A 13,750-nucleotide genomic window follows, 5' to 3' on the forward strand; every position below is an offset into this window, starting at 1 on the left:
GGAGGAAGAAGTAACCAAGTGTGACAGTGTGGTAATGGAACTCAGGCTGCGTCGCTGAAGAGAGACATGTACAAACAGCGTGTGTAACAGGACAGACAGCACGAGAAGTTTAGATGAGAAATGAATTTACCTTTTCTCTACTGTCACAGGAAAAACAGAAAGATTGGTACCCATCATTAAAATGACCAATGGTCTTGTTTTCCAATCACCTTTAATCACTTTATTTTCTCTGCTCAGCTGCCTGAGGGCAGGGTGTGACCTTAAAATCTGCCACAAACAAACAAGCTACAAAGAGAATCATACAACTCCCTGAGCAAAGAGAGTATTTTCTGTCATAGGGCTCTGCCTGCACTTTCCTGTGAAAAAAAGGAATAGGGTGGAGAGCTTCAACCCCTTCTTCATAAACCAGCTGGCTCTGACCCATCCTCCAAGTCCATTCAACTACCCAGTTTCACTGGTCATTGTAACACCTGTATCCTTTCACCCCCAAATATCCTCCTCTTAGTTTCTTCTGTCTCCACTTTTATAAATAAGAATATAAAAAATAAAGTGCAGTCCGGTCCCAGGCTTTCATAGTCAGACTTCAGTAAAGTAAGGGTGTAACATTCAAAATACACATCTCAACACTGTAACCAGTAAGGACATCCATGAGGATGTCCCTTTAAAAAGCAAAACTATTCTGAAAATTCTATTCAAGGATTTACTCTTAAAGAAAGATTCAGAAAAAAACGTATTGCTGTTGTTGTTTGACACTCCTAACATTAACATTTGTGGTCTTTCAAAGACTGAAATTTAATGGGTATAGGTGTTGAACTTGGAGAAAATGTAGTGTAAACCAAAAGGACCAGTAATGCAACTAATACACTCCAAGCACATTACATCTCCATTTTCTCCTCTGTACATGTGAGATCTAATTCAAAATGATCTTTCAGATTCATTTCATTCTCTTTAGGTTTTTAAGTCTGGTGAATTTAACATCCTTGTTTTCCTCCCCAGATAGCTACATTTTTCATTGAGGGGAAGGACTGGAGTCTGTCTGATGCCATTTCAAACATCTTCATGCTTTTCACCCTTGCACCATTCCTTTGTTTTAGCTGATCTCTTGGACATGCAGCCCACATAGAATAGAATCTCCCTTTTGTTTAGACACAAAGGTATAAAAAGAAATATTGAAGTTCCTTGACTTAAAGACTTCTACTCTTAGCAGGGCCTTCTAAAAATACCATAACAACTCTAATTTTTGTGTACAACTAACAGGACCTTGGTATTTAAAACCTAGTTTCTGTGACAGCAGAGTCTGAAACTCAGTTTATCTGATTTGGAGGATGGAAGGACTGGATCCATCTTGCAGACACATGGACTTATGGTCACATAAATGTAGGAAATATGGATTTGACACTTGTTTCCAAACAAAACTGACAACTGCCAGTGGCAGGAGAAGCTACAGTAATTTTCAAAACTAATAGATTTTATGAGCTGACTGATTTCAGCAGAAAACTGGGCCATTTTTATCATTTTTAGTCTGTCTGGTTTGTAGTACAGGCCATAAGACTTCCCAGGACAACTTCTTTTTCAAATAGAGTATCTCTACTACACAAAGAGCATATTCTTCATTCATCTAACTCAGATGAATTCTTCTAGTGAAGAATATTCTTTCACAATCCCAGATAAATCACCCAGTAAATACATACTTTCTCTTTTAAGATGCATGTTTTATTTCTAATATGAATATGGTGACTTTCAACTTCCAGGCACTGGAATATTTTGTTTAAATATCTCTCTGACTGTGAGAGTAAAGTGCTTGCTGTAAACAAAATACCTTCCATCACTATTTTTTTTTCTTTTGTGACTGCTGTATAAGAATGTGAATTATACAAGTATAAGTCATAAAATGGCATATATATGCAGATAAGTGCTATTTGTTTCATATTTCACCAGCTCAAATATACTTGATGAAGATAGAAACCCCACTATGCTACACTGCTGTATGCACTTAGAAATTGTAAGATGCAATTATAAGAATTTCAACACCGTGAACACCAAGTCAAGCTAACCTTGTAATGAGAGGAAAGACTGAAAAGATGAAAAGATACTCCCCCATTTTTTACCACAAAAATGCCCTTTAATCCTAAAAGATAAGGAGAAAAAAAAAAAAAGTAGACCTTATAATATGCTTTTATATCCAACTCCACACTCTTCTGTACATTTGTTTTGGTACAGTTGAAGCCTGAGTGATTCAGGTGCAAGCAGTACCTGAGTGCCTAAGTCAGAGAACCTCTCTCACTGCAGGTCTTTGGCTGTTTAATGATTTACAGGAAAACCTAACACTTCAAATTCGGTCTGAGAAGTAGCAGGCAATCAATGCAGACAGTGGACCCCATAACACCCTTTGGAGATAGGCTGTTTCAAAAGATGATGGGATTCTGCATCAGATCTAGTTTTCCAGAGGACCTGAAAAGTTGCAGCACTTTGGGTTTCTCCACAGTGGCTGCCCCACAGGTGATGATGGCTAAACCTGTACTGACAAGTGTGGAAGAGTGGAAGGGCATTAATACACCCAAACAGTCTGGAGTTAAGGACCCCACACTGCCCTCATTCCATTTTCATTCAGACTCATTGTAGTCTTCTCTCATGGACTGAAAGTCCCTTAAAGACAGAACAGAAATGCAGTTAATCATAGAATTGTAAAATAGAACATCCTGAGTTGGATCCACAAGGATCATCGAGTTCAACTCCTGGCTCTGCACGAGACAGGCCCCCAAAAAATCCCATCATGTGCCTGAGAGCATTTTCCAAATGCTTCCTGAACTCTGTCAGCCTTGGGGCCATGGTCACTTCCCTGGGGAGCCTGTTCCAGTACCTGACCACCCTCTGGGTGAAGAACCTTTTCCTGATATCCAACCCAAACCTCTCCTGACACAACTTCAGGCCACTCCCTTGGGTCCTAGGGGGCTCACAGAGCACATCCTCCTAAAGAATCAAGTTTCTGTGCTCTAAGATTACTCTGCAAAATGAACAAAAACACAGCAAGAAGGAGCACCTGGAGATTGGCTCCAAAAATGCACTCCTGACCCAAACAGATGTAACACTGAGGTTAATGTAGATGCCACTAAAGGCAAGGTTTCTAATAGCAAAGGCCATGTGTGAAAAGAGCAAACTGGCCTCAGAGAGACATAAGAATGAGAAAAGGTGCCATTGTGATTCCTCCTAACTGCAGAGAGGGTTTCTGGCTAATAACTGAGGGAATTTCATAAACAGCTGTGAAAAAACAAAGTGTAGTTTAATCCCTGCACAGTAATAGAAAAGATGTCGGAATGAAATTATTATTTTCTATTTTATTTTTCGGTTCTATAATTATACTCTTAAATTCATTTATACTACTTCTTAAGTTGTGGAAGGGATTTTTTCTTCTGTGTAGTTCATAATAATAGTCCTCAATGAAAAAATGAGTCTCCTTTCTCCTCCAGAGGGAAAATAAATTCTCCCCTTGTGAAAGAAAAAGAGAAGAACAGAGATTATCCCCCTTTCCTTCAGCTTACCAAAAGTAATAATACCAACCAAAATTAATTTTAAAAGTGGCTTTATTTACTCTATGAAATGAGAGAATCATCTCAGATAAATTCAATCTTTCACGGCTTGCACACAAACAATCATTGCCTGAAAATAATTGTGTCAGATGCTCTAAAAAGTTAGCAAGGTCGGGTTTTTGGGGTTTTTTTTAATAATTCTTTGAGAAGTTTTATAGCCTGAATTAAAGGGGTGCATTAGATTTGATAGATTATTAGATAAAAATATTCTAAAAACTTCTTCTATAGCTTAATGCCTCACTCTTTAATTATACATTCCATTTCAGGGTGACATGTTCAGATGGGAATGAGTATCTCAAAGTGAAACTAATTTTGTTTTCTACAGAGAATAAGGTTCTGATTCAGCAAACTCTGGTCTGTGTAAGCTTATATATGTGGATTTTTCCAGTTAACTCACAAGGATAATGAGTCCATTTATGTGCTTTAGTTCTCTGCCTGGGTAAGGAGTACTACATTTAGCTCCATAAATACATTAATTGTCTGAATGCAAAAATAAATCTTCCTAATCTGGGTAAGCAGAATTCATTAACTCATATCATACAACGAGTGGAAAGTAGTAGTGATACAATTGCAAAAGTAACTTGGGAGGACTGCAGAGCCTGCATGCTGATCAGCTTTCCAAGTAAACAGAACAGTGAGGCAGAAATGAAATAAGTGAATGTGCCTCCAGAATTTAAAATGGTGCTTTGTGCTTAGCAGAAACATCTCACCAGGACAGTCTCATGGCAACCTCTCAGGGACAACTCTGATGTACAGGAGGGTGCTGGAAGACAGAACCCTGTGTAGGGGATGGGAAAGTGTGTTTCTGTAGGAGATCCCACCTGATGGTTGTGCCTCATGAAGAGATTTCAAATGACTAGAGAAGACTAAAATGTGCTAAGAAGTGCTTCTTGTCCTAAGAGAAGTTTGGAAACTGCTTCTACAGACTAAGGAACTGGATAATCAGGGAGGGAAAATGGAGATTCTTTGATATGCAGATCTTTCATTTCATAGAACCATAGAATCATAGAATGGTTTGGGTTGGAAGGGACCTTAAAGGTCATCCAGTCCCACCCCCTGCCATGGGCAGGGACACCTTCCACTAGCTCAGGTTGCTCCAAGCCCTGTCCAACCTGGCCTTGGACACTTCCAGGGATCCAGGGGCAGCCACAGCTTCTCTGGGCAACCTGTGCCAGGGCCTCCCCACCCTCACAGGGAAGTAATTTAAGTAAAGATTTCCATCCTAGTCCAGAAGAGTTGCCAATGCTCTGATGCTGCAGACCCAGAAACAGGATGGGTTTGCCCCTGTCATCAGTCATGACTGTAATTCAGGCTACCTGAGATGAGCACTGGGAATGAGAATGGAATTTATGTTTCACAGTTATAAAATTAAGCCTGTCAAAAGCTTTTTCTGTAAATGTTAATACATAGTGAGAGATGACTAAAATGGAGCTATTTTGGAGTGCTCCAACTGCCTGAAGTCTTATATTAGAGCTATAATACACTCCCAACCACAAGTGTATGTTACCTGTTTGCTCAAAGGGATGAGTTGGTGTTTTAGCCCTGTTATTTGCTTCATAAGAAAAAAAATCCTCTATGATTTTCTCCCCAGCTTTATGTGTATGTGGCTCTCATTAGAGAGATTCAAGGTAATTTGGGTTTCAAATAACAGTTTCAGTTGCTGAAGAGATGCCCAGACTAGGTTTGGTTTGCTGTTTTTATATTTTAAATCTTTGACTGCAGACTACAGTGAAAAGCAACACACACCTACTCTCATAATAATGATGTTGTTCTGTGGTTTCTTTTATTTATTTGTTTGTTTTATTAAAAGATGTCTAAGCAAATTGAATCAACTGGTTAGTCAACACTGAAATGACACATTTATACCTCAATAAACATTCAAAACCATCCCTGCAGAGGCTCACTGGAGCAGCAAGATAATTTATTTATTCATTTAGATTTTAACCAGACCTACCTCACATCCTAGGCAGCACACATATATTAGGAAAAGAACCCAAATAAACAAAACAACAAAAATCTACACAAACTTTGAAGACCTTGGGAAATTAATTCTATTACTATGGAAACAGTAATGAAGTTTGCATCTATTGGCAGTTGCAATCAAATCTTCTCCGAGGTGATTAACATATTAATTGTGGTTCATCTACGAAAACAACCTCATCTCTTTATCTACTAATTCTTTTTTGTTGTATATACTTTTGTTTCACTCGTTTCAATATCAAGCTTTTCTGGCTTATTACAACACAAGGTCGATTCCAAGAAGCTTTTGTGTTTCTCTCATCCAACACAATACTTCCCTGCCAGTCCCAAATTTTACTCCCCGGGTGCTTCACATACCCTTATCATCAGAACAGCTTTCCTGATGTCACGAACTCCGTCGTAAACCAGGCGGGAGGCGTCGATGAACTCGTTCTCCTCAAACGGCTGGGGGACGTTGGCACTCAGAGCTTCAATGGCAACCTCCACTTGCTCAGCAAAACGTGGCATAACTGGGTCAAACACAAGGAAAGGAAGATTAGACACCTTCTTTCACGACCATTCTCCCCCCGCTCTCGGGCAGAGACACTTTCCAACAGATGTGGGACACGCTGTTCTTACAATTCCAAGACACAGGAAGGCTCGTGGCATGGGTTTGTGCCGATGCTGCACATGCAGGGCTCTGGTACATTTTCTGGCAGCAGAAAAATAATGATCCTGGCATTCTCTCCCCCAGTTGCACAACAAAGAATGGAAAGCTTCCTTTAAAAAGTGTGATTTACTAACTTTTAAAAGACTGCAAGATACCTGAGCAACCAGTTAAGTACATTTAAAAGCTTTACAACTTGGAACAAACAGAGTACATATTTATATCAAGTGATCAAAGCAAACTGTAGCCATTATGCCCACTCATTTAGAGAACTAACTGCAGTCTAGCTCATACTGAATAATAATAATTATATAAAAGACAAAATGCAAAATCAAGCATATTACTTCTGAGAAGGCACTTAAATGAAACTTTTGTTTCTTCGCTATCATCATGTATATAATACAAAAAAAAAGTCATAGATATTAGCTAACAGTATTATAAACTGTGGTATGAACTTTTTAATACATAGCTTAAAGCAATCATTACTTCTGTAGTTTCAGGGCATTCCTTGAAGCAGCAAGAGGCTTTTCTCCAAATTTTGTACAGGATTCCTTTGAAGATATAATCACTTTCTGCACATCATGTTTGCAAAAATCTTCCCCAAATCAGTCCTCTAACAACTTACAGCCAAATCCTATAACAGGAACATGAATGTCAGGTCCCACTGATTATAATGCACCTACACTCCTGTACTTATTAACTCCTCTGCAAAACTTTAAACTTAATATTGGAGGAAACCTGGATTCACTAGAAACCTGGATACAAAATCCAGTGGGATTAATTTTAAAGAATTCAAGGAACTTGGGTCAAGCTTGATTTATAGATAGACATCTTTACATTATATTCATGTCATTTTTAATCTAGCATTTAGATATCTACGTCATGTACCACTGGCTTTACTATTTTGGCAGTATAATTGGAAGAACAGGGAAAGATGATTCCTAAATCATTCAGTTGCCTTTTTTGTTGTTAAAATATTACCTTTCCAGACTATCTTTTCCCTAGACCCTATTTTTAATGCACTTCTTGGTAACTTGAACCCGACTGATGAATACAAAGGGGAATTTCCAGTTTTATTTTCATCCAGAGCAGTGACAATTTTTCCTAGGAAGGAAACTTTCACTGTGACATGAAACCACATTTTCTTCTTGTCTGAATATCCTTAAATTTCTTTTAATCATAATGAAAACTACATTTTATGCATCTTACTATCTGCTTTGAAGTAAAATCACAAAAAACATGATTCAAGAATAGTTTACATTATGAAGAACAAGTGGCAGCAACCATGAGCTCAAACTTGCTGTTTCTGGCACTCAAGTATTACTCACTGGATATTAATGGGGAACCATTTAAAGTTCAAGATATAGTGATTCAAATCTTATTTATATGTATATACACACACACACATACATATATATATACACATATATATATTTGTTCATGAACACAGATGAAAGAACAAAATTGTATCTTCCATGAAGATAATATTCAGTAAGTGCTTGGGATATATTGAAGAAAACAGGAAAAAGTGGCAGCAACAATAGACTTTAAAAAAGTAAACATTAACAAAACATTGCCAGGCAGAGGGGAAACATTCTAATTAGAAAAGAAGCATGAGAGAGCTGGAAGTTTTGGGAAGGATATTAATAAATGCATATATCAAATTATCTTAATTAATAGAACACTTGAAAGTGTAGTAGGAGACTAATACGAGTGCATAAGGAAGTCTTTAGACTGATTATCAAAAAGCAATCATTCAAAATACAATGAAAAGAAGTAAACCTAAAGAATAAATCAGAAATTATTTAGTTTAGGGTCATAGGGATAAAACAAGTGAAACTAGAGATGCAAAAATGACAATAAAAAGGAGGTAAACCCCCTAATATTAAGGGTTAAATTAAATTTAACCTTAAATTTCTGTCTAGAATTTCCTATCTAGCAGAGGTGGTCAGGTATTTGATATAATTAATAGCAGATGCTACAGACCTGAATTAGGAATGGGCAGTTTGGAGAACATTTACATTAACATAAGGAAATTTATCTTTTACATATGTCTTCAAGTTATCAGAGCATGGTAAAATTTACCCTGTAGTTCTTAAGAAAAAATAAAAACAATTTATGAACCATCTTTTAGAACTCAAGGAACACAATAAAATTGAAAATTCCAGGGATTTAGAAAAAGAAAAAAGGAAGCACATACCTATTATTATAAAGCTAGAGAAAAAAGGAAGGGAGATTTATAGAATATTCAACATAATTTTAGTACCCAGAAAGAAAATGAAACATGACGTAGAGCAATTAATTTTTAATTATCTTGTAAATAATGAGCAGATGTTGGACAGGCAATGGATTTGTCAAAATAGGTTGCACCAAGCTTTTACAATATTTTCCTTGACAGGGCAGGTATCAGTGGTGGTGGGGAAGCAGATATGATACAGCTTGACTTTGGTAAAATCTTTGCAATGGCCACCTGGGGTGTTCTTAGAAACAAAACAAGGGAAATGCAAATTAAATCACTGTAAGGTGGAAAGTTAGATTTTATTAATTTTCCTGAATTAACTTGACCACATGTGTTACCACAATGACTTCCACTGGGTGGGGAAGCCTCTTCCACCCGTTCTGACTTTGCAGAGCTGGCTATAATTTAGTCCTTAATTTATATTGCTACACGTGACCATTATCTGCTCTTTCAAAATGGAAATAGCTATTAAACCACTTTATGAATTGCCTGCTTGTCAACTGCATTTTTACATCAGTGCTCACTTTTGATTAGACGAGCAAGAAAAAACATCTTAAACTAATAAGATGCTATTACTTACAGCTTCTCCATGCATATGTGGCCATTTAATGAAGTAAAGTTCTTGAAAATTGAGTTGAAAACTGTATTATTCTCCAGTTAAGGTTATTGAGCTCCATGACAAACAACCTCCAGTCCTTCTTATCTATCATTTCTTGTACAACGAAGGACATTCTTATCCCAATAGCGAAAGAATTACAAGTAAAATTCAGGCAAAGGCATGAACCTGTATCTGAAGTTAAAGCTTGCAAATGCATCAGATAGAGAATGATTCATTTATTATGCACAGAGACACTGGCTATGAATTTTAGATTCAGAAGCAAATCAATACTTCTGGGGAAAAATTAAACATTGGTTTTGTAGTTTGAGCCGTGGCCTTGAAAACAGTTATGCATATGCTTAGACTGAAAAATGTGAGCCATTAACATCTCTGGGCCTAACTACATGAATTAATTAGGCACCTGCATAAATGTTGACAGAATCAGGTCCCAAGTTAATAGCAACACTTCTAATTTACTGACTTTGTCATTCCAACAAATAAAGATTTTAAAGCTTTTCTGTGGATGAGTTTTCGATGGCAGAGAAAGTAAGATCACTGCCAACAAAATGTAGGTTGAATGGCTGCTGGAGAAAAACTGGGAATCAGCAAAGTTAAAATTACTTCCATTTTATCAATTGATTAATTCTTTTAAATTATATAATTTTTGCTATCAGCATAATGCAAAACTAGCACAACAATTCATGCTTTGATAAAACTTGTATTTTTTGGTGAACCGATGTGTTCCACAAAGAAAATATTTTCTCTAAAGCTCTTCTTGTTTTTCTCCCACTCATCCATATCTCCTACATATTAAAATTATCAAGTAATTATCTGTTTTCTAAAAATATATTCCCTATTGCCCTTTTCTTGTATGGCAATCAGTTTGTACTGCAATTTTTGTACTTAAAAACATGGTTGCAAATTTTGTTTAGTGGTATGGGAACAATAAGATCACTGACAGGGAAATGTTAGGTTATGTAATAAAATTATTGAGATAAAAAATTAAAAATGTTTGGGCGTTACTGTTCACAGCATTAGAACAAAAAAGTTTCATTAATATGCAAGATTAAATGATTGCCTCGCTAATTTACTGCACTTTTATGGCCTTATTATTTAGGAACTTGAATTCTTGAGAATCTTAAGTAGATCTGAATGTTCAGAAATATAGAAAGGGATAATTAAGACACAAAAAAAAGCAATAAAGGTCAAGGACCCTCCAGGTGCATGAGTTTCTAATTCTTAGTAGCATCGATGGGAGTCAGGAAACTTGGCCTGCTTTTGTCCTACTTCATACACCTGAAAGTTATAAATCTGTTTCCCTTTACCAAGCAGAAAGGAAGAGATGTTTCNACAATTAATCACACCCACTTTAAGAAAGCAGTTAAAGCTCAGCTGGATCAAATTCTGGCATTCCTCTGCCCACCGAGTAGAGAGGGAGGTCAGGGTTTGGCTTAGAGCAGATGTCTGCTTTGCACAACCAAGTTTAGGCATAAATAATCCCATTCATGCACCAAATCCTAGAACAGTTTTGGCTCTTAATCAGGAGGGTTCTGGCTGAGCAAGACATTGCTCCTTTCCATCCAAATCTCACTGGAACTGAAGGGTTCCCAGAGGTCTCATCTTTGGGGTATTTTTCTGGCCAGAAGACTATTTCTGCATGGCATCAGCAGAGCTGTTTCTTAGAGCTTCATTTTAAAGAGACAAGCAGCTGCTCCACTCTCTCTAGTACCCAGGAATTCGGATCCAAAGACTGGGGGTTGTTCCCTAGAGCCAGACTGTCCCCAGACAAATCAGAGAAGTGACTGATCTCCTACACCCTGCTGTATTCATCTCTGCCCTCTGGCTAACTCCTGTTAGCTCTGTATTCATTTCAGCATTTGTAGTTGTCCTTCAGAAATTTGATTTTCATGTTCATAAAGTGCCAATCACCCGATCAAAGCAGCCCTTAAATGGCTGTAAAAATCTGGTCTGATTTGGGTAAGATTATTCAAGAAGGACATGGCAGTCTAAAGGTTTGGACCACCACACTGCTAAAAGCTGAAGGAAGAAGGATCCCTGAAAAATGTCTGTGCTTCTTCTAAACATCACAGTTGTTTGTGTCACATAAATCAAGAAAATTATCTAGAATGACTGGCAGGAGTCAAAGCTAAGGGTTATCAGGGGAGACTAATAAAGAAAAAAAATCCATGAATGATCCATGAATACACTAAAAAAAAAAAAGATGCTCTGTTAGGAAAAAAGCTCATCTATTATCCATATTTAATAGGTTTTAGTACGAGAAATTCACAAAGTTATAGTTTAAAAATTTCTGGATGAAATTTCTCCTATTTTTTTTTTTATTAATCCATTAATTTAACTAGGTGAGTAAAGAATGTGGCCTACCAGGAAGTTTAAGATTTTGAACAGGCATTTAAAAGATAATTCCTATGGGAAATCTGACATACTCTGTCAAAGACAGCACAGTTTCTCAGATTCATTTGAAGGATGAATAAGGAATGAAACATGATACCTTATTTAGCTTGAAGTGTTTGTCAAAGTCTGTTTTCAGAAGAACTGAACATTCCTTATCAGAAGATTCTAAATATTTCATGAAATGTTTTTAAGTCCTGGTCTCATATAATATAATTTACATTTCAGTCATGATTGTAATATTGCTAATTAAAAAGAAAATGCTTTATAGAATTCTACTGAAATATTATACAATATTTCACAGAATCACAGTGTTGTTTCTGTTGGAAAAGACCTCTCAGATCATGGAGTCCAACCATTCCTCCAGCACTGCCAAGACCACCACTAAAGCATGTCCCCAAGTGCCACATCCACATGTCTTTTAAATCCCCCCAGGAATGATGACTCCACCACTTCCCTGGACATCCTGTTCCAGCGCTTGACAACCCTTTCTGTTGAGAAATCCTTCCTAATATCCAGTCTAAACCACCCCTGGCACAACTTGAGGTTGTTTCTTCTTGTCCTGTTGATTTTTATTTGGGACAAGACATGGACCCCCACCTGGCTGCACTCCAGGGAGTTGCAGAGAGCAAGATCCTCCCTGAACCTCCTTTTCTCCAGGCTGAGCTCCTTCAGCTGCTCCTCATCAGTCTTGTGCTCCAGACCCTTTCCCAGTTCCATTACCTAATAGGACAGTATTAATCCAACTGGTTTTCCAAGAAGCAGATCTGATTTAAATATTTTGTTGCTTGGGCTGATGTATGTTTTGTAACACACACTATGCATGGATATATCTTGCCTGCAGATACATATATTAATTTGCTGTCATAGATAAAGAAATGACCATATATAACCATGTCTGTGTTTCATGTCACTGGATTGGGTTTTCAGACTGGTTACCCTTCTGTTCTCAGAAAAGTGGTCACTGATTTCTATTACAGTTAAAACTCCTAAGTAGAAATGTGACTTCTCTTTAGTTCTGGATATCAAACCCTGTGTGTCTGTCATGGGTGAATCTTGAAGGAGTAAAAGCAAGATTAGGGCAGAGTGCTATGGCATAGAAAAGGATGAAATGCCACTGTCCAATGCACAAGATCATCTTGTCCTTTCTTGCCATTTGCTATTCAGGTTTCTCCCAATGAAATGGTTAAAAGTCAGATGTAAAATAATGAATACCCACACCCTACAGCATTTTACAGTAAACACAAGACTTTCAGGAAGAATCAGCCTTCAGTGCCAATACACTGCATCATTGATTTACCCACAGACCATAAAACCTATGTTCTCAAGCTTTCCTGAATTTATGGCCAAGTCCTGACCCTTTGGCCCATATGTGTTAAGTCTTCTCTTCTGGCACTTCACAGAAGGCTCCAACTTAATCTGTGGGTTTATGCAACTAAGCAGGATGATGTGAGAATGGAAGAAATGGATTTGTTCATGTGCAGTACAGGTGAGCTGTACCTCATAGAATTTATGGGGATGTCTGGAGTTACATTACCAAGTGTTGGGAGACAGGGACAGACACAGAGGAAGGAAAAACAAACCTTCAAACTTTTTTCAGACTGAATTGTCGTTTGCAGAAAGATAAATGTCAAGGGAGAAGCGAGGTAAGTGTTGTTTGCCTCATGGCCAGGTACATCACATAGGTACAAGGAAAGGTACATCACAAAGTGTTCAGAGAAGGATAATAAATGGCAGCTGCAGGGACAGATGTGCCCCACCAATTTCAGATGTCTCATTCTCCTGTCTACCTGTGCAAGACTGCAGGCAGTGAGCACCCCCAAAATTTTATTCCTACTAAACGGAACTCCCCTCAGGTTATAATCTCAAATAAAAGCTAACTCTTCAAAAAATCCCCTCAAGAAAACAGTCCCATGCTGTTGGACACAAAATGGGTTATATAACACAAGCAAACCACCCTTTCTGGCTTAGTTAGAGGTTTGTGTATATCTGTATGTAGGTGTGTGTAGGCAAGGGGATGCAAGGAATACCAGTGCTTTTCTTTTAAAAGATTATTGTACAATTCTCACTTGTGTTCACAAACATTCTGTTGGAGCTAGTGTATATTCACTGCATTTTTCTACCTTTATTTTCTAGACTTGGTAAATTTCTCTCCACTTCCACCACCATCCTTCTTATTTTAAAAAATGGTTTTTAACAACACAAGATTTTTTGAGAACAGATTTGAACAGCAACTAAGTAATAACAGTTTATGAAAATGGGCATTTCTATTATATTAACCTACTGTTCAT

General features: G+C 37.5%; 1 protein-coding gene across 4 annotated transcripts in view; it reads right to left on the bottom strand.

The window, feature by feature from the left end:
• Positions 1-13,750, bottom strand: part of CTNNA2 (catenin alpha 2) — a 342,296-nt gene that overhangs the window by 39,397 nt on the left and 289,149 nt on the right. For all 4 annotated transcript variants that reach the window (XM_017833919.1, XM_017833922.1, XM_017833921.1 and 1 more), the window contains exon 7: positions 5,925-6,076. In XM_017833919.1, coding sequence (XP_017689408.1) covers positions 5,925-6,076 — 152 coding nt within the window. The remainder of the gene's footprint in view (positions 1-5,924; positions 6,077-13,750) is intronic.

This window comes from Lepidothrix coronata, unplaced genomic scaffold (genome assembly GCF_001604755.1).
Source record: "Lepidothrix coronata isolate B3197 unplaced genomic scaffold, Lepidothrix_coronata-1.0 Scaffold224, whole genome shotgun sequence".
Lineage (NCBI taxonomy): Eukaryota > Metazoa > Chordata > Aves > Passeriformes > Pipridae > Lepidothrix > Lepidothrix coronata.